Source organism: Schistocerca americana, chromosome 1, assembly GCF_021461395.2.
Source record: "Schistocerca americana isolate TAMUIC-IGC-003095 chromosome 1, iqSchAmer2.1, whole genome shotgun sequence".
Lineage (NCBI taxonomy): Eukaryota > Metazoa > Arthropoda > Insecta > Orthoptera > Acrididae > Schistocerca > Schistocerca americana.
The window spans coordinates 674376001-674402730 of record NC_060119.1 but is presented as its reverse complement, the minus strand read 5'-3'; the positions used below and the strand labels follow the sequence as shown (position 1 = coordinate 674402730).

Genomic DNA, 26730 nt, shown 5'->3' with positions numbered 1-26730 from the left:
GTATCATATTCTGGGGTAACTCATCACTGAGTAAAAAAGTGTTCATTGCACAAAAGTGTGTAATCAGAGTAACTGCTGGAGCTCATCCAAGATCATCCTGCAGACACTTATTTAAAGAGCTAGAAATCTTCACTGTAGCCTCACGATATATATATTCACTTATGAAATTTGTTGTTAACAATCCAAACGAATTCAAAAGTAATAGCAGTGTACATGGCTACAACACTAGGAGAAAGGATGATCTTCACTACTCAAGGTTAATTCTAACTTTAGCTCAGAAGGGGGTAAATTATGCTGCCACAAAAGTCTTTGGTCACTTACCTAATAACATCGAAAGTCTGACAGATAGCCATATAGCATTTAAAAGGAAATTAAAAGAATTTCTTAATGGCATTTTTGCCAAGTTATGGTATTTTCATATGGTTGGTGATATATGCAACAAAGAGAAAGATCTGCCTATAAAATTTCTACATCCTCATAGACTATCAGACATTTTTCTGGTCTGAGAGAGAAGATTTATGTGTCCTGCATGTCACTGCACTTGTGGACGCTCTGAACACAGTCAATAGGAGAACTTACAGTTCACTCAAGAATTCATGACATATGTTAATATTCAATTTTTGAAAATACTGAAGGCACTTAAAGAACAATGACCTAGATTCTAGAATTAGTATTTTTTAAAGTAATATTCCCTCAAGCAATATAATCAATCTTGTTTGAACTACTCAATACTGTTCGCTCCTCAAGTTTTAAAAGCAAAATGGATGATGATAGAGAAAACAATATGTAAATTCAATACCTTGTAAGAAAGCATGTGAATTTTGTTAAGTAATAAACAACGAAGGAGCGAAAAACCCATTAATTTTGTTTTTCATTTGGTTGAGTACTTTGGAATAACATTAACAATAACAATAATAATAATAATAATGATGAATTGGTAAATAAGGATGATATAAATTAATTTATATATTTGAAAACATTTATTTCCTCCACCTGACAAGCTATGGCTGTGAAATTCCAAAAACTTTAGCTACCTGTACAACACTGACCATTTGGAACAGAGCAAAAATATTTTAGATTCTTACTTAAATCCATAAATGGAACAAATATGCTATAATATACCGAAATCTAAGACCACAGGTACCAAGGTGTGGTTGGAGTGACCCACATATAAACTATTCACTGCAGCATGTAAATGGGAAATAAATAAATAAAAAATCAGAAATTTGTAACTGTCATACCTGATCTTCCAATTTTCTCACACACTTCTGGCGTCTGTGACTGAAGTCGACAATAGACTCCATCTTTTCAAACTGGGCTTTATGAATGCTGTTGAAATCTGGCATTTTGCGAGCTGAGCCTTTTCCTTTCAATGACGTATCCTTCGAACTTGAAGGAAACTTTTTACTGGATGAAGTTTTCAGAATACTGGCTGGTCGTTTCTTGACTGAAGGATGTGGAGCTGTGAATCACAAGATTTTCAGTTCATATTCAATAATTAAGTGTCTTGTGATCATTCTTACATTATTGTTAGTATTTGTAGGCATTTTTCATCAGTTGCTGGTTTTCAATGCTGTCCATCGTTTGTAGAACAACTATATCCTGTCTTTTACGACCGAATTTTATTTGGTTACTTAACAAATGTGTGAAGCCTCATAGCTTAGACTATTCGGTGGTGAACAATACTACTACTACTGCTACTAGTATTCTAGAAGTATATGCCTCTAGCAGTGGAGAGAAAAATGTTATGTTAAGAAATAAAACTAATTTGTAACTGATGAGTAACAATTATTATTCTCTACACAGGGAACAGCATTTGCAACAGGTTTTACATGATGCAAAGCAATTTTCCTCAGAAATAAATTATGCAGAACATGATTCTAATATTGTCCTTAAAAACATATTAGAAACAGACCACATGGATATGATTCTCCCAAACAGAATATAGCTATATGTGTACAGCACAATTCTGTCTAGATTTTAAAAAGTCAAGTACTTTTTACATGTGCATGAATGTAAGTAAATAAAATTAGTCAGCTGTACTTCACAAGTCAACCTTTTACACATGCAAATAATAAAAACAAATCAACTAAGACAAGATTATATCAGTGTAAGTGATTAATGATGAGTGTAATGCAAAGTGGAATTAGCATTTAGTTATCAGAAAAAAATTCAATTCAGGTGTGCAACAATGTCCATAAATAAAAAGTTATATAACTGATTGATGCAATTCTAAGGTAAAATATGTGTTATGGCTATGTAATGAAAATTTCTTATGTTCTTTAATTGGCATCTTTACCAATGATCTCACACTGAGCTGAGGACAGTGGGAATACTTACTTCCTTTGTAGTGGCTGCTTCTCTGTTTACTGTTCACTGAAACTGGAGTTGAAAATTTTGGAGTACTGTCCACAGAGCTAGAAAAAGATGCTGTTTCTACTGCAGCTGCAAACCTAACTGAACGTTTGCGAGCAGGTGTCTGAAGAATGGAATCTTGTTCAGCCACTTCAAATGTACTGTTCAGAATTTCGGCAATATCCTCCTCATTCTGATCAGTAGTTGGCACTAAAAGTTCATCATTTTTTTCTACATTTTCTGTCATATGCGTAGAAGAAGTCCCACATTCTTGTAATGGTGGCGCAAGATCACTTAACTCTGAAACAGAAAATAAAGGAAACAAATAAAAGTGACATGAAAAATTACATAAAAATGTAGAAAGAATAATACTGTAGCTTGGACCTAAATGGTTTCTATAATTAACATGTACGATAAAAATACTGGAAGTATGTGCCCTATCATGGTAGTTAAAATATGAGTTCCATGACATCCAGCCCAAGTGTTTATACGCTGCAGATTTATTCTTGTTACTTGTGATGCAATAATATCAGACTGTAGTAAATAATTTGACAAAAGTTTGAACTACAAGTTCTGCTACTTGTATTAAAATCTCCGACATTAAACACAGTAAACATTTCCTTGTGTGCAATTAGTGACAGTCACATTAAACACATGTTAAATTTGTAAAAAGGAGAAATGAGAAAATTAAATCAGCTGCTGAAATATTCCACTAGTTACTACATTAAAAACAGACCTCCTGCTCCATAACTTACCAATGCACACAAACGTCCAACATTATATGGGAACTAATGAGACTACAGTGCGCGTCATTTATGACGGCGGCCGAGTTTAGGTTCGTTCAGCGCATCTGAGGTCACAAAACAGTCAGCCAATGAACGATGTTGCCAGAGCTCGACTGCAGTGCAGAGTACGGACGAGTGTCTTCAGTTTTAGAAACGTTCAGTCAAAAATAAAGTAATTGAACAAAAGCAATGTCTTGATAGCGGACTTTCTTTTATAGAAAGTTTGGAAAAAGCATTCTTTATACCAATTGCTTCATATTCTATTAATTAATTAAACCAAACAAGGAATAAGCCTCCTAATTCAGGCGATAGCAAGGAAAGGTGTTTGTATCATTCTCACTAACTGCTTTTTCGCAATAGAGAACAGCGGTAATTGCTTATTTCCTATTTTACTTCGCCGAAACATGAGTAATTCATTATCATGCCAACTGTGTTTGTCGGTATTTTGCGTGATATTTTAAAGTCCTCCAGGAGATATATTTAACGACGAGCTGCGTTAGCGTAATGGTTAAAGTGTATGGCTGCTAATTGAAAGGTTCCGAGTTCAAACCTTGATCGGAGCTTAATATTTTCTTTATTTAAAAACAATATCGAAGTGTCTTACTTCATTAATTTTATTCGTTTGAATGTAATTTTTTGAAATTTCTAGTGGCAACTAAAATCGACCATATGGAAAGTATATGCTATGGACTTTGAACTCTGCAAACTCTTCAAAATTTCGTGTAATGGTTTACCACATCTAATGCTGCACAATAACTGTGTAATATCTCTTTATATTCGATGAATTATTCTGATACAATACTACCCTTGAATGACGTTTACAAATTTTCTAACTTCATACTCGCAGAATTCTTTGTAGTACTCTCTCTGGTGGTTGTAAAAAAAAAAAAAAAAAAAAACACGCTTCCGAGATTGTCTTCGTGCCGATTAGCCTGAGCTTTGTTTGAAGAACTGTAATCTGATTATTGAGATTTGTGATAGAAGATAACCGATACGAAATTGTAAGCTTTCGCAACAAACTGTTGCCTCATCAGGAAAGAGGGAAGGAGAGGGAAAGACGAAAGGATGTGGGTTATAAGGGAGAGGGTAAGGAGTCATTCCAATCCCGGGAGAGGAAAGACTTACCTTAGGGGGAAAAAAGGACGGGTATACACTCGCACACACACACATATCCATCCACTCATATACAGGCACAAGCAGACATATTTAAAGACAAAGCAAATATGTCTGCTTGTGCCTGTATATGAGTGGATGGATGTGTGTGTGTGTGCGCGCGCGCGCGCGAGTGTATACCCGTCCTTTTTTCCCCCCTAAGGTAAGTCTTTCCTCTCCCGGGATTGGAATGACTCCTTACCCTCTCCCTTAAAACCCACATCCTTTCGTCTTTCCCTCTCCTTCCCTCTTTCCTGATGAGGCAACAGTTTGTTGCGAAAGCTTGAATTGTGTGTGTATGTTTGTGTGTCTATCGACCTGCCAGCACTTTCGTTCGGTAAGTCACCTCATCTTTGTTCTGATACTTAAACCCGACAAATCGTCGGGCGTTCCATGCAGAAAATATAGTAGGCGTAATGCATTTAAGTTTGTTACATATTGTAAACCTGAAACTAGTGCTGAAATAGGAAAAGTAAAGTCTTGGGTAGATTTAGAAAATGAATGTAAATTTAAAAATAAGTTGTTTCAGGGTATCAATCCCTTCTATATTGGTGTGCAAATAGCAGGTGTTTGGATACGGAGATACGGAGAAGAAGAAATGGCATTGCACATGTAGCTACGAACTATGTTTACATTACCGTTCACAGTGGCTCTCTAGGTTATTTTATGTGTCCGACGCCATCTCCTCCTTAACATTCAAACAATGCACTATATGATGGGAGCAGTTTATGTGTTGGACATTGCAGGATGGCGTACCACCTGCGTCCCGCTGTGGGATACAGAAGAGGAATGTATGAAGATGGTTCCCCTGGTGTACAACAAACCCAAACCCATGAACATATCACAAATTCTAATTCCAGTCTTTCGGAAGTTCCCTTCTGATTAACAACTATGCAATATATCGATGAATATCATTAATTCTCAAATGTCAAATACACACCTTTTGTCTGAAGGACACAAGCTTGTGTCTGTATGTGTGGATGGATATGTGTGTGTGTGCGCGCGCGAGTGTATACCTGTCCCTTTTTCCCCCTAAGGTAAGTCTTTCCGCTCCCGGGATTGGAATGACTCCTTACCCTCTCCCTTAAAACCCACTTCCTTTCGTCTTTCCCTCTCCTTCCCTCTTTCCTGATGAGGCAACAGTTTGTTGCGAAAGCTTGAATTTTGTGTGTATGTTTGTGTGTTTCTTGATCTGCCAGCGCTTTCGTTCGGTAAGTCACCTCATCTTTGTTTTTTATATATATATATATATATAAATAAACAAAGATATATATATAAAAAACAAAGATGAGGTGACTTACCGAACGAAAGCGCTGGCAGATCGAGAAACACACAAACAAACACAAACATACACACAAAATTCAAGCTTTCGCAACAAACTGTTGCCTCATCAGGAAAGAGGGAAGGAGAGGGAAAGACGAAAGGAAGTGGGTTTTAAGGGAGAGGGTAAGGAGTCATTCCAATCCCGGGAGCGGAAAGACTTACCTTAGGGGGAAAAAGGGACAGGTATACACTCGCGCACACACACACATATCCATCCACACATACAGACACAAGCTTGTGTCCTTCAGACAAAAGGTGTGTATTTGACATTTGAGAATTAATGATATTCATCGATATATTGCATAGTTGTTAATCAGAAGGGAACTTCCGAAAGACTGGATACGAACCTGCATTTAATAATCCAAGAGCTCCATTACTTCTTTGGAAGGTTAAACTTCATCAAAGCCAAATATCCGCTTGATCTGAGGTTTCCCGACTGATTATACAACGCTCCCAAAAATTACGAGGCATTTTATTTGTACAGATTAGCAGACTACCGCAAAGCACGAGCCTCCAGAGAAGAAGAATCATCTCCTGATTTCATTCTAACAAGTAAAATTTCTGAATCATTTTGAGTGAATGAGCTATGACTGTTTCATATTATGAATGACTGATTGCTCGAACGAACTGAGAGCTACAGAACTACATAGATAGGAGGAAAAATTACAGTGGTGCCAGTGTGACAGGACTCTCTTGGACTGTTATATTATATATGTATTTTTTTCTTTCATGAAAACCAACGAGAACGAGAGGTAACTAATCTGAAGAGAGATTCGGTGCCCAAAGTAAAAGATTGCTGATACCAAGAAACGATTTCAACTATTGGACAACACCGAGACTACAGAACAAGGCCAGAGAAATCTAATTTTTTTTATCCTGTAGTTAAAATAGTTTGAAATCGATTTAGAAAGAACATTTTTCCAGATAGTAGTACTGTATATTGTGTGATTTTCGTATCTGGACATTGGACTTTATACCATCTGTGAAGTAATTTGAAAGTTAAGTGTGTCAACGACAGTAAATTTGAAACTGTATTTAGTGACTAGAACCTGATATTGACAGTTATTTAATGGTATTGACTAGATCGGCATTTAAAATGTCATTGAATCAGCAACGAGAAGTGCAACAGCCTTCAGCTGTTTGCGCAGAAGCAGATGCCACGAATAGCAATTCTGAGACTGTTGTGGCTAGCGGTAGCAATATAAATAATCCCGCTGGTTCAGAAAACATTCATACAACAGCTGATCAGAGGGTTGTTGCCACATTAGTTGTTGTTGTGCAACAGTTGTCTCAATTAGCCGAAGGCCAAGCGGAGGTAAAACAAGACTTATCCGTTATACAAAATGAACTCCAAAATCAATTAGCCGAAAATCAAACAGAATTTTGAAATCAATTAAGAGCAACCTTTACTGAATTAGATCAGAGATTAAATACCCGGACACAGGAAATAAAAGAACAGGCAGAAAGGACAGAACAGAAACTTATTACTCAAATTGAGCAGGTCCGCCAACAATGCCAAGAAAACAATAGTAAATTAAAAGCGGAACTAACTGAATATGTATCCGTCAAAATTGACACGATACAAAAACAAGTAGAACTGTTTCCTCAAGTAATACAAGCTCAAGAGGGCATACAGTGTTCCGTAGCTATGATACCAGAAATTATAGAATCCCAAGATAATCTAAAGAAGCAATTTGACGAAGTGAAGGAAAAAAAGACGACAGTGGAACATAGAATGAATGTACTTGCGGAAGTTTTTAGAAATGACATTAGAGCGGCAAAATTTTCCTTCGGAAACGATAGAAGAAACTGTGGAAGTAGCTTTACAGTCAATTTCAGAGAGTTCCGAAGAGAATTTTTTCAACAAAGGGTTAAAGGAAGTTCGTGAACAACTTTGTGAAGAATTCTCACGTTGGAAAGAAAATATCGAAAGGTCACTATATCTCTCGCAGGAGGAAGTAGGAACCAAAATTCTCAATCTGCGCGTGACATTCCGTCCACGTCAAGATCCGATGTAGACAGCACTGGAACGTCACAAGTTAGATTCGATATAACGGATAGGCACAGGGAAAAGTACGAACAGGATGATTTTTGAAATCGTAGTAACATTGAGGAGAAGATGATTAAACAGATACAATTTCAAATCTTTAACACTGACAAAAAGAATGTTCATCCTGTAGTCTTTAATCGAAGTTTCAGAGGTCTATTTCCACTATCTTGGACAGATTGGCAAAAGATTAGTTTTGTATCTGGATATATACAAGGATCAGGAGCATTGTGGGCATCCGAACAAACATCATCTTGTAAATGTTACAAAGAATTTGAGCACACTTTTCTAGCAAAATATTGGTCTGCTGGAATACAAGAAAGACTTAGGCAGGAAGTATTATATCCTGAACCTTTCTCATTTTCTAGAGGATCTCTAAAGAGATATTTTGAGAAATGCATTAATAAATCTTTGTATTGGGATGTACCGATTTCTTTGCCGGATATACTTTAGATACTCAAGTCCAGACTACCCACCAGTATAAGGAATCAGCTGTTATATATAAATGATAAGGATATAGACTCATTTATGACTACGCTTGATCATATTGATATACTTGAGGAGGACAATAAAAGGGCAAGAGAAATGTCCTATCAAAGAAGAGTAATAGAAGCGAATCCGAGCTGCAACTCTAATGTGAATGGCAGTAATGGTAGCAGTAAAAATAATCATAACCAACTACACTCTCCGAGGAGACTTAGAAATGGACAAAATGCAAACAACTTTAGTAATGGTGCAGCGAGGGGCTATTTTAGGAACAATAGGAATTTTAATCGATATAATCCAATGTATGACAACACAAGACAGTTCTACCAACACCAGCAGAACAACAACAATAATCACACGAATCAAACAAGACAATATAGACAGAATTCACCACAACAACCGATAATCACTGAAGTAGCTGGAGAGACAAATACCAATCGGACCAACAATCAGTCAATCTAAACATGACCGCATCGTGCCCCGGAGGAGCGGTCAGGGGATCTGTTAGGGGTGAAACAGTAAAATTACAATTGTTAAGATATAATGATGGTGAGCTGCTGACTGAAGAGTTAACAAATGATTTAATAATGTGTCATAATGACAGATCGAGTGTTCCGGTATCGGAAGTATTTGTTGAAATAGAGGAAGTTCCAACGAATGTGATATTAGACACCGCCGCTTCCGCCAATGTCATCTCAGGCGCTCTTTTTAGGAGAATTATTAGGAAGAAGAAGGTACCAATTTTGCCGGTACAGAACTGCAAAATCATTGGAGCTGTTGGAGCACGCTCTCCCAATGACAAAATACAAACAAAATTAGAGATGAAAATGGGAAATGGAGCAATAAAATGCACGTTCCTTGTAGTGGAGAAGTTATTAGTGGACTGTATTCTTGGTATTGGGAGTATGCAGGAGTACGATTGTCAGATTGATTTTTTGGGAGGAATAGTTAAATTTAGATTAAATGGAGAAGAGACAGCACTGGATTTAAATAGAAAGGAAACGGTGCATGAGAAATATTATCGCAGTGCCATAATTCAATTAATTGACACTACGAACGGTCGTTGGAAGGAGCTTTCAAAGGATTCGATACAACAGGAGGACTTTAACCAAACAACAATGATAAAAGCTAGTGAATCAAATCAGCTTACCAGAGAACAAAGGCAGCAGCTTCATTATTTGTTAGAGGCATATGAAGAGATTTTTGATGAGAAACTGGGAATTATTAAAGGGTATATTTGTCACCTACAAGTGAAGCCACATCAGACTTACTGTTACACGCACTATCCGATCCCCTGGCATTTAAAACAATCCGTTCAAAGGGAGATAAATAGAATGTTAGAATGGAACTTGATTGAGCCATCAACTAGTCCATATTGTTCTCCGCTCTTAGTAGTTCCAAAACCTGGAGGCAACATTAGATTAGTTCTGGATGTGAGAGAGATTAGTAAAATAATAGTACCTGTAAGAACTCATCCGGAAAATATAGATGAATTAATTCAAAATTTCCAGGATGTTTCGTACTTAACTAGTGTTGATTTGAGAAGTTCATACTGGCAGGTCGAAATGGATGAAGAATCTAGGAAATATACCGCATTTATCTATGCTGGGAGAAGTTACCAATTTAGAGTTGTCCTGTTTGGACTTAATATTAGTGCCGGAATATTTATTTCAGCATTGGATTATGTTCTTGGAGCAGAATTGCGTAGTCGTATAACTGTGTTTGTTGACGACTTATTAATAGCCACGAAAACATGGGAAGAGCATTCGCATATTTTGGAAAGCATTTTTGCTGTTTTCAAGAAAACTGGAATTACAGTAAACTTACAAAAGTCTCATTTTACTTTACCACAAATTAAGTTCTTAGGACATATGATAGATGCGAAAGGTATCCTGCCTACCGAGAAGAAGATAAGTGCAATTCGAAATTTTCCATCACCATGGAATAAAAGACAGCTGAAGGGATTTTTAGGTATGGCATTGTTCTTCCGTCGTTTCATAAAGACTCAAGCCATGAATTCTGAGGCATTAAACCGGCTTCTACGAAGGATGTGCCATGGCAATGGACTGAAGAATGTGAACTAGCTTTTCGAGACATTAAAGACCAACTCGTTAACAGTTAATAAAATAAATTGACATGTTCCACATCCACGAGGATCTCCTCAGCACGGATCTATGGAATGAAAAACTAAACTAATCTAATCTAATCTAAAACAGATCCTTATTATATCACCCTGATATGAATTGTGAATTCTGTCTGTCCACGGATTCATCGGATGTTGGATTAGGTGCTTGTCTCTTCCAAATAAGGAAAATAAAAGGGGTACCAACATTTTGCCCGATAGCATTTGCTAGTCGAGTGTTATCGCCCTATGAAAGAGCCTATACGACCACAGAACTTTAAGCACTTGCGGTTATCTGGGCATTCAAGAAGTTTAACTATTATTTATATGGTTCGAAAACGATTGTGTATTGTGACCATCAACCACTAACCTTTTTGCAAACATGTAAATTATTACATCCCAGACTGTCACGTTGGACAATGACACTACAACAGTACCAATTTAAAATTATTCATGTGTCTGGCAAAGAAAATATTGCGGATGCACTGTCAAGATCCCCAGAAGGTTTAACGTTGGAAATAGAATCAGTAAATACTTAGGATTTTCCAGTATTACTGTTGCAGGACAATTTTATTTGTACAGATTAGCAGACTGTTGCAAAGCACGAGCCTCCAGAGAAGAAGAATCATCTCCTGATTTCATTCTAACAAGTAAAATTTCTGAATCATTTTGAGTGAATGTGTTATGACTGTGTTTCATATTATGACTGACTGATTGCTCGAACGAATTGAGAGCTACATAATCACGTAGATAGGAGGAAATATTACAACTGCGTTGAACATCGAAACAAACTTAAGTCATTTATGGGGGGGAAGGTATCAGTCAAGAAGATGTGTAAAAATCAAATTTTTGGGCCAAATAGTTTTTGTGAAATCAAATGATAAAGTGTGTCAAAGCAGTCTAAACACCATGTGTCTGCACAGGCGAGCAGTGCAATGACGACAAAATTGCGCACATCACGGAATGCAGGGAGCACGTCTCTGTAGCAGCGAAAGGGTTAATGCAGCCGTGGTGGCTTTACTTCATAAACTGCGCACTCACCCCTAAATGTAAGTTTGCGAACTATACTATGGCGCTGCATCTCTTGGCGTGTACAACTGCCAATGCAGCAATCTCCCGCGTCTGGGTGGGCATGCGCGAACCGCCAAGATAAAAAAATTGAACTATAAATGAAACCAACACGCATGTTATTCTGAGGAGATCAGTAGTTCAATTAAAATCTAAAACCTTTATTGTAGCCCCTTTTAATGTACCTTTCATGAGCACTGCATAAGTGCCACAGAGAAAATTGCAAGTCGGTGACATAACATTTCGCTAGTTTCCCTTTGTTGTTGGTATGTGCTTCCCATGAAATATGATAGTGTCCAGGAAGTAAAAATTATAGTGTGCTCTATCAGCATTATATGGTGTAAAAGTGTCAAAATGCCCACCAAATTACAAGTATTGGGATACAAACATTGCAAAGGTATTAATATATTATTTACAGAAACCATAAATGAAGAAGAAAATAAAATTGGGCAAAAATCAAATTTCCTTATGAACCAGACATTTGACTTCACCATCCGATTCAATTTTCGTTTTATGCTTACGGAATTCAACAGTTTTTGAGTCTGTAATGAGTTAGGGCTGGAATGAGATTTTCAGTCTGCAGCAGAGTGTGCCGAACCGAGACTGGAACTCGGGACCTTTGCCTTTCGTGGGCAAGTGCTCTACCATCTGAGCTAGCCAAGCACGACTCACGACCCATCCTCACAGCTTTAATTCTGCCAGTACCTTGTCTCCTACCTTCCAAACTTCACCAGTTCTGCAAGTCTCACAAGAGAGCTTCTGTGATATTTGGAAGGTAGGAGAAGAGGTACTGGCAGAATTAAAGCTGTCAGGATGGGTCGTGAGTCATGCTTGGGTAGCTCAGATGGTAAAGCACTTGCCCGCGAAAGGCAAAGGTCCTGAGTTCGAGTCTCGGACTGCTCGGTCTGGCACACAGTTTTAGTCTGCCAGGAAGTTTCAACTTAGAGCTGCTTTTGCTCAAATAATCTGTTCAACTATTTCTAGAAATTTACGATGATGTCTCTGAATATGAGTGCGATTACATTCTAACAAAAAATGAAAACTGAACACCAATTACAGTAAGAGCAAAAACATAAAATATTTGTTGGTTTACAGAGCATCCACAGCGTAAAAACCATTAAAGTATGGGCAATAAACAAGGGAGAAGAATATTATAACAAATGTAAATCACAATGCTAACAATAAGGCAATCATATAAACACACAGGATTCTGCTGATATGTCAATTCAATTAAAATACTTTTGGCCATACTGTCGTGTCACAACATAAAATTCTTATCACAATAAAGTGAGCTGATGAATCAGCATTATTTTAGCAGCCTTCTTCAGGGATAGACTTCTTGTTGGAAGTATGTACTTCTGTTTATTGCATCAATACTGTTGTCATACCACCACCACCACCACCAAAATTCAGTCTTTTTTGGCTCTAAAATATATTTTTTCCGTTGTAGAACAGAGAGGGGGGGCTTATGGCAGAATATTTGTGACACTCAGGAGAAAGACGACTCAGTAATGCCAAGCACCAACCAGTGAGACAGTGGCCGTCAGACATGGTATGGATTTTTTACACCTGTCCAGAAAATGAAACTATTGGTAATGTTACTAAAGCACTACTTTGAGCCATATCGTTTCCTTTGTCGTTTTGTGGACATCACATATGAAGTCTAGTATTATGACCCTCCATCAAGATGATAAATGCACAGAGACCTTACGTATTCTCTCCGAATGAAGCCCTACTACAGCCCAGAGGAGCAGATCAATGACAGTGAAGTTTCTATGGGACAGGTTACCTTCAACACTACTCATAGTGAATAGGATCTGTCAGGACTGCAATATAAAGGAACGATGACAAAATCTAGATCCAGAGTGCTGTAGTCAGCTGCAATGTGTACTTCTGCAACATGGGGTCACTGATCAGGAGGGAGAGCAATGCAGGGAGTTGGGCTGCATGTAGTGCCACACAGTGGTTAGCATTGTCAACTGGTGTGCTGTGCGTGGACAGTTTAACTCAACCACCAGCAATAATTTGTTATTTAGTATTTATCATTTCTGTAAGATTTTAGAAATTTCTTGATTTGTCTAAATTGCAGCATCCATTCAGGAATCAAGTTCTGTTCTGGCAGTATACTGGGACTTATAGTAAACATGTTTTCGTGCTTTGTGTGGTACATTCAGGGGTGACCATTTCTGTGCAGCACTATGGTTTTTTGAGTTGGACAATATCATTGTAGGAGGTTAAATCCATTTTCATCAATACAGATGGCACAGCTGCATTTTATGTTGACAAATTAAACTAACTTAAAATATTACTGTAAGCTGAAAGTCATGAGAAAGACCTCTCCACAGGTTTGAGAGAGAGAGAGAGAGAGAGAGAGAGAGAGAGAGAGAGAGAGAGAGAGCAGACATTCAAAACATTAGGTTTTCATGAACATTAAACCAGATGTCACGGTAAATGAAGTGGTAGAAATATGCCTGCCGCAGCCTTCATCAAGTCTCACCCATCCAGTGCTAACTTGGTAGTCCTACGGCACAGCTGGTGCTTCGTTTAACCTCACATCCTTTCTTCACCTGTCCTCCTCCTAGCATACAAGCTACATACCCCACCCATTGGAATCTTTTGCTCTTCAGCTTCTGCAGTATTTTAGGTTGTTGCATCAAGAGGTAAATGTCCTTATTCTTTCTCCTTCTTCATTCTACTTTATAGAAGATCGGTCCGCATATCTTCCCCATTAATTTTCTTTCAAATATTGATGGTTTACCCTTTTCTTGTTAGTCGTGCTCCAGGTTTCTGAACTGTACACGACTCCTGGGCATATTAATGTATCATATTTTCATATTAGTATTTGCTGAAGTGTGTCACTAAGCACTCCAATATCCCAAGCATTTGAAGAGACAAACTCTCTTGAATGTCATGCCATATATATCAAGAAATTATTGCTGCTCGTCTTCTTCCTAAGTGCATGAGCTCTGTTTTGCCTTGATTCACCTTTAGCCCAACCTCCTGTGCACAGTTTTACATTTTCTAATACATTTCCCTAACCCATTGTGGCGCCACAAGCACAGCACGCACCACCAGGCGGCACCACAAGCGTCATTAGTTTGACAAACCACTGCAGAGAAAGCACACAGCCCAGCGACTACTGCACCAAGAAGTCTCGCTGCACTAGCGCCACCAGAGAAGTGATAGGCAGTTACAAGTCAGCTCGACTATCAAGAAGACTGCCTGCTGCTTGTGTACTTTGCGTCTCATCTGCTTCTATCCAGTCCACACCCACCTGACTTCAGTGAATATTTAGTGTGACAAGAACTGTTTATTATCAAGCCTTAGCTTCTGGAATAGTAGTTGAACTTCAGTATCTGCTGTCGGTGCCAATTTGTATTCGCAAATAAATGTGAGCGTTCTTGTCACTAATCATTATCACTGTTCTCATTCTCCTCTCATAGCGATTCCCTCAGCGCACTATAAGTAGTTGTGGGTGGTGACAAGTAAAATCTCTTCCTGTGGTTGTATCAAAAGTACAGTAAACAAGCTGGTGCCAAGAAAGGAATGGATTTGCCCAAGTTACATGATTAGTTTCTGGTTTTCTCCACCAATCCACTCTAATTACTTGTTATTTCCTTTTTTATGTCTAGTGTGTGGACTTCTGACGCAGGACAGACAGAGACTACAGAGACGAGTGTGTTTTTTGTGTGCGGTGTCCAACCCAAATTCGTTACAGGCATGGCTTCTGCATCAAAAGACATTTCTCCAATGTGTGTTATTCAGTTACAGGTTGGGCAAATCAAGCAGTTGCTGCAAGCTGTCATGCAGCTAACACAACAACAGCAGAATCTATAAGCGACATAGCGGCCTCACCTGCAGCCTCCATCAGCCATTCCACCATTCTGCAGTTTCAGCAAATTGCATGAAGACTGGTGAGAATACTTAGTTCAACTAATGAATCATATGGAGGTACATCAACTGTAGCATACAAACAACAAAGCATTTTTTCTTTACGTAGTGGACACAGAAGTTTACAGGCTCACAGTGACATTATTTCCTGACAAACAACCAGAATGGTTAGAGTTTGAAACTTTAGTTAGCAAGTTAGCAACTTACTATGATGAACCAACTCTTGTGGCTGCTGCAAGGTTCAAGTTTTTCCACCTTCAGTGGGCAGCAGGTAAAACTCAAACAGTGGATCACTGAATTACAAGGTTTAACTAGGCACTTCAAATTTTTGTTGTCATGGACAATCATACAGTGATGTCATGCTGCATGACACTATAACTCAAAGTATTTGTGACAATAGAATTTGTGCTGCTGTTTTGAAATAACCTGATTTTTCTTTAGATGTAGTGTTACAATTAACTAAGGCTCAGGACAGTAAGTGTGATATGCAGATGTCAAATATTAACTAATTCCATAGTGTTAGTGTTAGTAATGCTACAGAATATAAACAGTCCCATGCCCATCCTGCCTGTGTGAAAAAGCACGAGACGTCACGTACAGAGATTAACAGTGCCATGCCGCACCAACATAACACTGGTAGACAGAAAAACATTGAAAAGTCTTGCGCAAAGTGCTTTAGTCGCCATCAGCGTGCTCAGTGCCGAAGTTGCGATACTATCTGCCATATTTGTAAGACAAAAGGTCATGTTCTGTCAGTGTGAATGAAAAAGCTGCATGGGCAGAAAAATCAAAGCAACAGGCCACTAAACAAGTTAAAATTCTTAATGTCACGGTGCAGCCAGCCACGGAACAGTGTGAACTGGTTGCTGTAGCAAATGTTGTGAAAGGTTGCCCCAGAACAAAACATTGCGAACACCAGTCACGTGATTTTCACGTACCAAACAAGTCACGCCGATGCAAACACAGATCGACTACTAAATCTTTGTCCACTTCACCTGTTACATATTGTAGTAGCTCACGGCAATGGGTAGGAAGTGACAGTGATCTCTTGAATATGGAATGTAGTTGGACAAGGTGTTTGTTACATTGACAGTAGCTAAGAAAGATGTCAAATTGCAACTGGACACTGGTGCTTCAGTTACACTTCTGAACAAACTTACTTGTGAACACTTAGGTTCACCAGTAATGAGTCCAGCTGTGCACGTGTTGTCAGGTTATAACGAACAGGAAATTCTAGTTTTAGGAACTTTCCGTATGCCAGTTACGTTTCAGGTGTAATGAAACCAGCTGTATTCACAGTGCTTTCTGCCAAGTTTTTGCACAATTATTTTGGCTTAGATTCTTTTGACATTTTTGGATTGTCAGTCTATAAATCAGTGTTGCAAATTTCACCAGGTCAAGCTTCAAGACAGAACTTTTTAGCAAATAGTCTCGGCTGTGCGCACAATTTTTTAGTGAGCTAGGCAAGTGCCCATTGCCATTAGGGAACAGGCCGATGAACAATTACGATGATGGGAAGCTGATGGGATCATGAGGCCCATCAGTGCAAGTCAGTGGCCTAGCCCATTATTTATCCTTCACAAACCTTCAGGAAGTTTTCGGCTTTGTGTTTATTTTAAGTCGAGTGAACTCTCAGACAGTGACAGACACGTACCCTTTGTCTCGCCCAGAGGAACTGGCAGACAGACTATGTGACGTGCCGCCAATGGTAATGAACGTGTGACCACAGCACCATTCCATCAGTAATCATATGTTGAAGCTGAATGTTTTGTGCGAAGATTGAAGGTGCAGATAAGTAAATTCCATGGAACTCACACACAGAAGCATGTCTTGCAACTGTTCCTGCCACCTACCATGCGATGCCTCGAGAGGGACTTTCCGGGCTGAACTCTTGCGAGGTTGTTGGCATCACACCCTGCTTCATATGCTGTGCCCACCAACGAGAAGTACCACTTAGTACAAAGATTCTCACTTTCAGATCCAGGATCCAGGGCGCAGTACTATTCAGGGCCTTCCAAACTGGACAGTGATGGCAAAGGGGGACCGTTTCATGTGCCACTGGACAAATTCTTAGTTTCTTCCATTAGTGTCACTACTCAAAACACCAAAACCAGCTACACTCTTTGAAATTTCATGATTCAACCACTGTGTTTCGATTTACTGATTCAGCATGCAATTAAGCGCCAGGGTCGTAGCTGTCCACTATGGACCAGATGGCATCTCAGCCCGAGGCGCTTCCCATGGAGGTGGGCATGCCCTCATTCCTGATACCATCATCACAGCAGCCCATTTCACAGTGTGTGAAGCCTCTGCGCTTTGCTGCCTTCCTCTCACAGGGTGTCCTCCATTATTCGAGAATATGGCCCTGGATGTAGGAGGGCACCCTCCCTGCGGTTTGTCAGGCGTTCATGTGGGTGCTCGGGGCAAGGCAGATGGGAGCCTGTCACCAGCTTCAGTTCCAGTTCCTGTACCACCTGCTGCACCTGCACCCAGGCCTCGCCCTTGCCGTCAGTTCCACTGCAATCATATGTGACCAGGGCCAGGAAATTTGAGGGGGAGCACTGTGGTGTCGTAAGAACAGCATGCACCGCCAAGCAGCAGCATAGGCGTCGATAGTTTGGTGAACCCCACTCCAGAGGTGGTGTATAGCCCAATGATTGTTGCACCAAGAAGTCGCAGCAGTGGCGCTGCCAGAGAAATGATATGCGCCAGTGCCACGGCAGAGCAAGCAATTACAAGTCAGCTCGACTACCGAGAAGACCGCCTTCTACTTGTGTAGTTCCTGCAGCATCATTTGCTTCTAGAGAGTCCACACCAGCCCGCCTTGAATGAACATTCTCGTGGGACAAGAGCTGTTTACCATCTAGCCTTAGCTTCTGGAATAGTAGTTGAACTTAAAGATCTGCTGCCTCAGCCGATTTGTACAAAGTAGAGTATTTGTCAATAAATGTGTGTGTTCTTGTCACTAATTACTATCAGCGTACAGCACTGGTCCACTAAAGTATAATCTATCTGATTGGTAGTTCTTCCATTTCAGGAGCACCAGGTTCCTTCATGAATTCTTTTGTGTTTGAAGTTAAGTCAAACTTATTTCAGGTTCTTTTCTGATAGCTAAGTTGATCATCCTCTGACCATTCTCACTGGTCTTGTCATACAAACTGCCTTCCTACAGTTGGTATGTAGAGTAGTTCTTTTCCTCCTTTTCCATTAAAACCTCCAGGAGCTATCTTGATATTTCTAGTTGATGTGCTCTCAACTGTTTATTCTAGTTGGTAATAAAGTGTGATGTCTGACACTGTTTCCAAGTACTATGTAGGATATTCTCTTGTCAACAGCTTTCAACTCTTTAATAAGATTTGCTACTTTGTTATGTATTACAAAACCAGCTCTGAAGTTACATTTATCTTCACATTCTCCATAAAATATTATATCTTCATATTCTTTGGAAATACCCTAACCCAACCATCTCGTCTCTTGTACTGCCGCCAAGACCAGTTTATTTCCCCATTTCTGGGACCATAGTCTGGATGATTCCTGATCTATACAGACTTTGATTACTCCAAGATCCAAAAATTAAAATTTCCAAATCACAGGCCATTTTTCCTTATCACTTTTCATCTTCCATTGTGTCCAAGGCAAGTTTGTGTCTCGTAACAAAGACCTTTTTATGGGGATGGGCTGTTAGCCCAATGCCCAACCCCCTCTTTCATTCAGGCTTGGGACCAGTAGTGGCTGTTGCAAGGCAACTGACATATTGTCAAAGCTATTTAATAAAAATAGTCATCACAACTGTGCTGGTGAAAGATGATCTGCTACAGTGGTCGTTGTTAAAGAAGAACAATTCTACAGTTCTGAGCAAAAATAATTGTGTGACAAGTTTAACTATGTATGCTTGTTAGACTCAAGTAAAATGAACTGTGACGAACACAGTGCATTTGCGCAGAACAGGAAAGGCCAATCTAGTTTCCCATTAAGTAACTGTGCCGACAATTCCCTCAAAGAGGAGAATCCTATTGTCCTACATTACAACCATGTGACTTGTTACGATAAAGGACCATCACAATAGGGTCCAGGGATTTAGTTCAAATGTGCCTGAGACCTGTTTACTTGAAGAAATGACATGCTGTGAAATAAATGACCAATTACTGAAAAACTCTACTGGTACTACAGATCCAGTTAGTGCTATAGGTTATTGTAAAAATTGTAATATAAATAAATGTGATTCATGCAAAGTATTAAACAAACAAGAAGCACCCTTAAAAATGATGCATTTAAACGTTAAATATCTTGTACACAAACTGGATTTACTGTAAATATTCATATGTTGGTAATAACTAGACATCAGTAAAATAGTACCATATTTACCTCAAAATAAAATGACCCTGAATATAAGATGACCCCTTTTTTCAAGAGGCACATTGAGAAAAAATTATTTTTAACGTATTCTGACAAATTAAAATTACAAACTTTTTATTAATGTAAGGAATCTGCCTCAAAATTAACATGAAACCTATTCTAAATTCACAGCACAGCTGCGAAACTTATGGGCACTATTTTCACTGTCACAAATCATTGTCTGTTTCTTCCAAGCATGTTGTGATTTCTGAGGTTGTGGTTACAGTGGGCCCTAAGAACCCCCCCTCTCTCGAGCCAACTCAAATGCAAGTATTCCTTGTTAAGCCCTACCCTCCAGGATTGTTCAAACTCAATTTATGCAGAATCACCTGACAATGTACGACAACCAGAACAATGCAAAAACGTTGACCTCAGTAGCAATACTCTAACACTTTGAAGACCGGCAGCTTAGACACACTCTTGGTCCAGTGGACCGGCCATTTTTAGCGTTTTTTGAAATGTCACTTGCATGTTTCTATTAAGATATCTTGAAACAGAAAACATATTATGAAAGAACAGTCTTTAAGGTTTATTTTATACATTTATTTTAATTATATTGGTTGATGATAAAATTAATAACAAATACAAAATGTATGATTTCGGTTTCACAAAAAAGTGTGTTTTTTAGTTTTGTGTAAATTCACAGGTAATTAGCTTCAGTGTGGAATATTTTGAAGCATTCTGGCATCCAGGGTGGTACATTGCAGTCTGGACATCACCAGCTAGTTTCCTTCCTAGCTGCTTTACCACTAGATTTTTTCATTTTCTCAGAGCAAACTCTACACACTGTAGTTGGATGCTCCTTCTTCTCAGTGGCTGGAATTTTTTCTGCAAAGTGTTCTCTTAGAAGTCTATTGCTGTGAGTTTCACTAGGTACATTGTCTAGTGCCAAATTTGTACAGCTCTTTCTTTGACCACGAGTCCCGGTGTCCCAGTATAAGACAAATGCATTTGTTGCAGCCATTATAAGCATGTGGAAGAACAATTTCTTCCACCACTTCATCTGTTTCCTCCTAAATGTATATTAAGAAATCATCTGATCACTCCTATCGACCCTGTTTTGTAAATATTATAGTCAAGAATGGAATCTGGTTTTGATTTTAGTTTGACACTTTCATTTGTATGAACAGAAGTATCAGAGCTGGTCATTTTGTGCACAGTGGACAGGCATAGTACATCTCTTGTGTCTTTCCACTTCAAACAAAGCAGATGATTCCTCCTCATTGACACAGACTCATATCTTTTCAGTTTTTTGGAACCAATTTCATTTGGTAGTTCTTTCCAATTAGTCATGCATGTACCTACTGCTTTTGTTTTACGTTGCCACAGAAAATTGAATACTGCTGGTGAACTATAAAATCTGTCCATGTAAACAGTGTGGCCTTTTCCCAGGTAATCTGCTAGCAACCTTTCAAATAGTGGTATTAAGGAGTTGTCTTGCATTCCTTTCCCAGCATATACCTCCAATCTAAGAACATAACCAGTTTTGGAATACCACACAATAAACATCTTGATTCCACACTTGTTAGGTTTATTTATTACGTAAACCCAAAATACCACTCTTCCACAAAAATCACACATGCCTTCGTGAATAGTGAGGTTTTCTGATTGGTAGAATGACTTCTGTGATTCTAATAAGAAATGATCCAGGATTGGCTTGATTTTATGCATGGGGTCATGGTGAGGTTGACTTTTCGGAACGTACATTGCATTGTCATCCAAATGCACGTTTGATAATACTGCTTTGAATGTTTCTGGCCATAACAGAACCAGGGAAAGGGGTTGAAATAAAACTGTTGGTAGAACACTAATCTGTCAGTTTTGGGTTTTTTTTCGCAAGACAAATGTGTATAAATATGCCAGAGAACAAATCCATTTCATGTAGCTTTACTCCCACCCACAAAGATCTGGGCAATCACAGAGGGTGGGATTATTGGTAGTTGGGAGCTCCAATGTTAGGTGTGTTATGGGGCCCCTTAGGGATTTGGGTGACAAGAAGGGTAAGAAAACCAATGTGCACTCCATGTGCATACCGGGTGGAGTCATTCCAAATGTGGAAAGGGTCCTCCTGGATGCCACGAAGAGCACACAGTGCAGCCAACTGCAGGTGGTTGCTCACGTAGGTAGCACTGATGTGTGTCACTTTGGATCAGAAGAGATTCTCTCTGGTTTCAAGTGGCTAATAAAAGTGGTAAGGGCTGCCAGTCTTGCTTGTAAGATGAAAGCAGAGCTGACCATTTGCAGCATAGTCGACAAGACCGACTGCGGATCTCTGGTACAGAGCCGAGTGGAGAGTCTGAATCAGAGGCTCAGACGGTTCTACGACCGTGTAGGCTGTAGATTCCTCGACTTGCACCAAAGGGTGGTTGGGTTTTGGTTCCGCTGAATAAGTCAGGTGCCCGCTATATGCAGGAGGCGGCTACACGGGTAGTAGGGGCTGTGTGGCATGGACTGGGTGGTTTTTTGGGTAGAGGGTCTTGGGAAAACTCAAGAAGGGCTTCAGTCACAAAGGGTGCAGGCTGAACACAGGAAGAACGTAGATACTGGAACAATTGGTGTAACAGTTGTAAATTGCAGTACCTGTGTTTGGAAAGTACCAGAGCTTCGAGCGCTAATAGAAAGCACTGATGTTCAAATCGTTATAGGCACTGAAAGCTGGCTAAAGCCGGATATATGTTCAACCAAAATTTTTTGAAGAACCTAACGGTGTTCCAAAAGGATAGGCCAAACACGATTGGCGATGGCGTGTTTGTTGCCATTAAAAGAAGTTCAACTTGTCGCAAAATTGAAGCAGATACTTCCTGTGAGTTAGTATGGACAGAGCTCATTGTTGGCAACCACAATAAAATAATAATTGGATCCTTTTACCGACCTCCCAATTCAGATGATACAGTTCCTGAAAGGTTTCAAGAAAACTTGAGTTTGATTTCAAACACATATTCGAATCGTACGATAATAGTTGGTGGAGAGTTTAATTTACCCTCAATATGTTGGCGAAAATACATGTTTAATTCTGGACGTACACATAAAATATCGTCCGAAATTGTGCTAAACACATTCTCTGAAAATTATTTCGAGCAGTTAGTTCATGAGCCGACGCGAATAGTAAATGGTTGTGAAAACACACTTGACCTCTTAGTAACAAATAATCCTGATTTAATAATGAGCATCAAAACCAATTCAGGAATTAATGAACACAGGGTTGTTGTAGCGAGATTGAATACTGTAATCCCCAAATCCTCAAAAAATAAGCGAAAAATATACCTATTCAAAAAAGCAGATAAAAATTCACTCGACGCCTTCCTGAGAGACTATCTCCACTCATTCCAAATTAATAATATAAATGTAGACCAGATGTGGCTTAAATTCAAAGAAATAGTATCAGCAGCAATTGAGAGATTTATATCAAATAAATTAACAAATGACGGAGCTGATCCTCCTTGGTACACAAAACGGATTAGAACACTGTTGCAGAAACAACGAAACAAACATGCCAAACTTAAACAGATGCAAAATCCCAAGACTGGTGATCTTTTACAGAAGCTAGAAATTTAGCACCGACTTCAATGCAAGATGCTTATAACAGTTTCCAGTTTCTTCTCGAAACCTGGCAGAAAATCGAAAGAGACTACGGTTGTATGTTAAGTATATTAGCGGCAAGAAACAATCAATGCCTTCTCTGCACAATAGCAATGGAGATACTATCGAAGACAGTGCTGCCAAAGCAGAGTTACTAAACGCAGAGCTACTAAACACAGCCTTCCGAAATGCCTTCACAAAAGAAGACGAAGTAAATATTCCAGAATTCAAATTGAGAACAGCTGCCAACATGAGTAATGTAGAAGTAAATATCCTCGGAGTAGTGAAGCAACTTAAATCACTTAATAAAAGCAAGTCTTTTGGTCCAGACTGTATACCAATTAGGTTCCTTTCGGAGTATGCTGATACATTAGCTCCATGCTTAACAATCATATACAACCATTTGCTCGACGAAGGATCCTTACCCAAAGACTGGAAAGTTGCACAGGTCAACACAGCTTGATAATAAATTCAACTGGGAAAAGCACACCACAGAACTGCTGAAGCATCTTAACAAATCTCTATTTGCAATGTGAATTGTGTCAGACATAGGGGATATAAAAATGAAAAAGCTGGCATACTATGCTTACTTTCATTTCATAATGTCATATGGGATTGATTATTTTTTGGGGCAATTCATCAAGCCAAGCTTAAGTTTTCCGGGCACAAAAACGTGGGTACAATCTAACTTCTGCACCATTTCAGTGCAGTAATGTGTTCATTGTAAATAAGTATTGTAGTAGTTGTATTACACGTTCATTACCTTATAAATAAATAAACTTCTTTATTTTAAATTCAGTGCATTACTATTTGTAAAATGTTTCTTTCATATAGTGTTCATAAAAAAATGATGATCATTCCACTTGGGACCTGTGGAATGGTACATTAGCTTATTTGTTTGAGTTGCAAATATTTGTCATATATTATTGTTTTTCTGACATGTTCTACATCCTGGAGGACCTCATCACTACAGATCAATTGGAATGAAAGTAAATCTAATCTAATCTCTAAAATCAATATTCAAGAAAGGTAGAAGGAATAATCCACTAAACTACAGGCCCATATCATTAACGTCGATATGCAGCAGGATTTTGGAACATATGTGTTCAAACATTAAGAATTACCTCGAAGAAAATGGTCTATTGACACAGTCAACATGGGTTTAGAAAACATCGTTCCTGTGAAACACAACTAGCTCTTTATTCACATGAAGTGTTGAGTGCTACTGACAAGGGATTTCAGATTGATTCCGTATTTCTGTATTTCCGGTAGGCTTTTGACACTGTACCACACAAGCAGCTCGTAGTGAAATTGCGTGCTTATGGAATATCGTCTCAGTTATGTGACTGGATTTGTGATTTCCTGTCAGAGTGGTCACAGTTCATAGTAACTGACAGAAAATATGAGCAGCTGTCTTCGCCTGTTTGCAGATGACGCTGTCGTTTATCGACTAATAAAGTCATCAGAAGATGAAAACAAACTGCAAAATGATTTAGAAAAGATATCTGAATGGTGCAAAAAGTGGCAGTTGACCCTAAATAACGAAAAGAGTGAGGTCATCCACATGACTGCTAAAAGGAACTCGTTAAACTTAGGTTACACGATAAATCAGTCTAATCTAAAAGCAGTGAATTCAACTAAATACCTAGATATTACAATTATGAGCAACTTAAATTGGAAGAAACACATACAAAATAATGTGGGGAAGGCTAACCAAACACTGCATTTTATTGGCAGGACACTTAGGAAATTTAACAGACCTACTAAGGCGACTGCCTACACTACGCTTGTCCGTCCTCTTTTTAGAATACTGCTGCGCGGTGTGGTATCTGTACCATATAGAACTGACGAAGTACATCAAAAAAGTTCAAAGAAGGTCAGCATGTTTTGTATTATCGCGAAATATGGGAGAGAGTGTCACAGAAACGATACAGGATTTGGGGTGGACATCAATAAAAGAAAGGCGTTCTCCGTTGTGACTGAATCTTCTCACGAAATTCTAATTACCAACTTTCTCCTCCGAATGTGAAAATATTTTGTTGACACCAACCTACATAGGGAGGAACGATCACCACAATAAAATAAGGGAGCTCCTATGGAAAAATATAGGTGTTCATTCTTTCCGCACACTATACAAGATTGGAATAATAGAGAATTGTGAAGGTGGTTAAATGAACCCTCTGCTAGGCACTTAAATGTGATTTACGGAGTATCCATGTAGATGTAGATTTACAAAAGCTGTGCGGCTTTACCCTGGTAGCTGCTTTGAGTTTGTCATAAACAGACTTTGCCTATCTGTTTGTTTCCGATTTTGTGTGTTTCATTATGGAATCAGGGAAAAAGATCGAAAACACATTGAGAGAAGTGGAATTCTCATGAACAGCTGCCATTACTCCACTTTTCTCTACAAATTGTGGCACAGTAGGCTGACCATCAGCAAATTTCCAGCCTAATTCAGCAGAAGTGGTTTTTTTTTCTGTGAAATTCATTGCCTCTTTGTTGGAGGTACAGACAGCTGGGTTGCAGAGGATGTACTTTGTTCAGTAAACACCAGCCGCACAGATGCAGGCTCATCAAATTGCTCTGCAAGATAGATGAGATGAACAGAAATCAATTTTAAGCTAACTGAAGCAACTCGAGCAATATAAGTCGTAATAATAATACTGAGGGAAAACTGCACTAGACAGCTCATTACCTGTATCTGAATCCTGTCCATTCTCTTCACATTCAGACATTTCCCACTCAGAACCAGAATTGTCAAATTCCTCTTCTAAGGCTTCTAAAAATTACTTTCTCACTCGGAAAACATGACATATTTGAGAGAAAAATTAACAAGAAACGGCAAACAGTAACGAGAATGTTTGAAACTCACAGATACACCAATGTACAATGGCGCAGCGTGTCGCGAAAGCTGCTATGTATGTCTTGCTGTTTGTTTTGACCTAGTTGTAAAACCAGAACACAGAGGGGAGTAGCAGTCAAGGGACATATAGGCAGGTGTTTCATGCAGCACTACCACAGTAGCTGGTCTGCTTCTGGATGGCTAATAGGCTGTGAGCGGTGTGCAACAGTCGTCCGACCTATACTTGGGTGCGGTTGTTTCGAAGCAGTTTTGTCACCCGACCTATGCTTGGGCTCGGTCGCCGAAATGTTAATCTGTGAATGCAGGACAGCCTCGTATTTCTCGAATGATGAATTTGGGAAAAAAAACTCAGCTTACAATCGAGCAAAAATGGTATATTATAGATTAAAAGATTACTTTGTAGCAAATAATTATTGCAGGCAATGCCATGAAGGTTATGGTGTGGCAATTTATGTTAGCAAACATATAGCATTTTAAAAAAAGTATCTTTTCTTGAACACCAGTCCACAGAATGTTCAATCGAAATGACAGGTGGTGTGCTCCACAGTAATGATCTTTCGTTAGCTAAGTGTAAAGTGATTGGGGTGTATCACTCTCCTAATGCAGATGTAATGTGCTTTATGGATGACATAGCAGGGTAGTTGCTGAGACTGGTCCTAATGAT

At 39.0% G+C, this 26730-nt stretch overlaps 1 protein-coding gene across 3 annotated transcripts in view; it reads right to left on the bottom strand.

Annotated features, from left to right (window-relative positions):
• Positions 1–26730, bottom strand: part of LOC124608622 (muscle M-line assembly protein unc-89) — a 254287-nt gene that overhangs the window by 27493 nt on the left and 200064 nt on the right. For all 3 annotated transcript variants that reach the window (XM_047140002.1, XM_047140001.1, XM_047140003.1), the window contains 2 exons: positions 2341–2655; positions 1242–1462 (listed from right to left, as the gene is read on the bottom strand). In XM_047140002.1, the coding sequence (XP_046995958.1) occupies positions 1242–1462; positions 2341–2655 (536 nt within the window). The remainder of the gene's footprint in view (positions 1–1241; positions 1463–2340; positions 2656–26730) is intronic.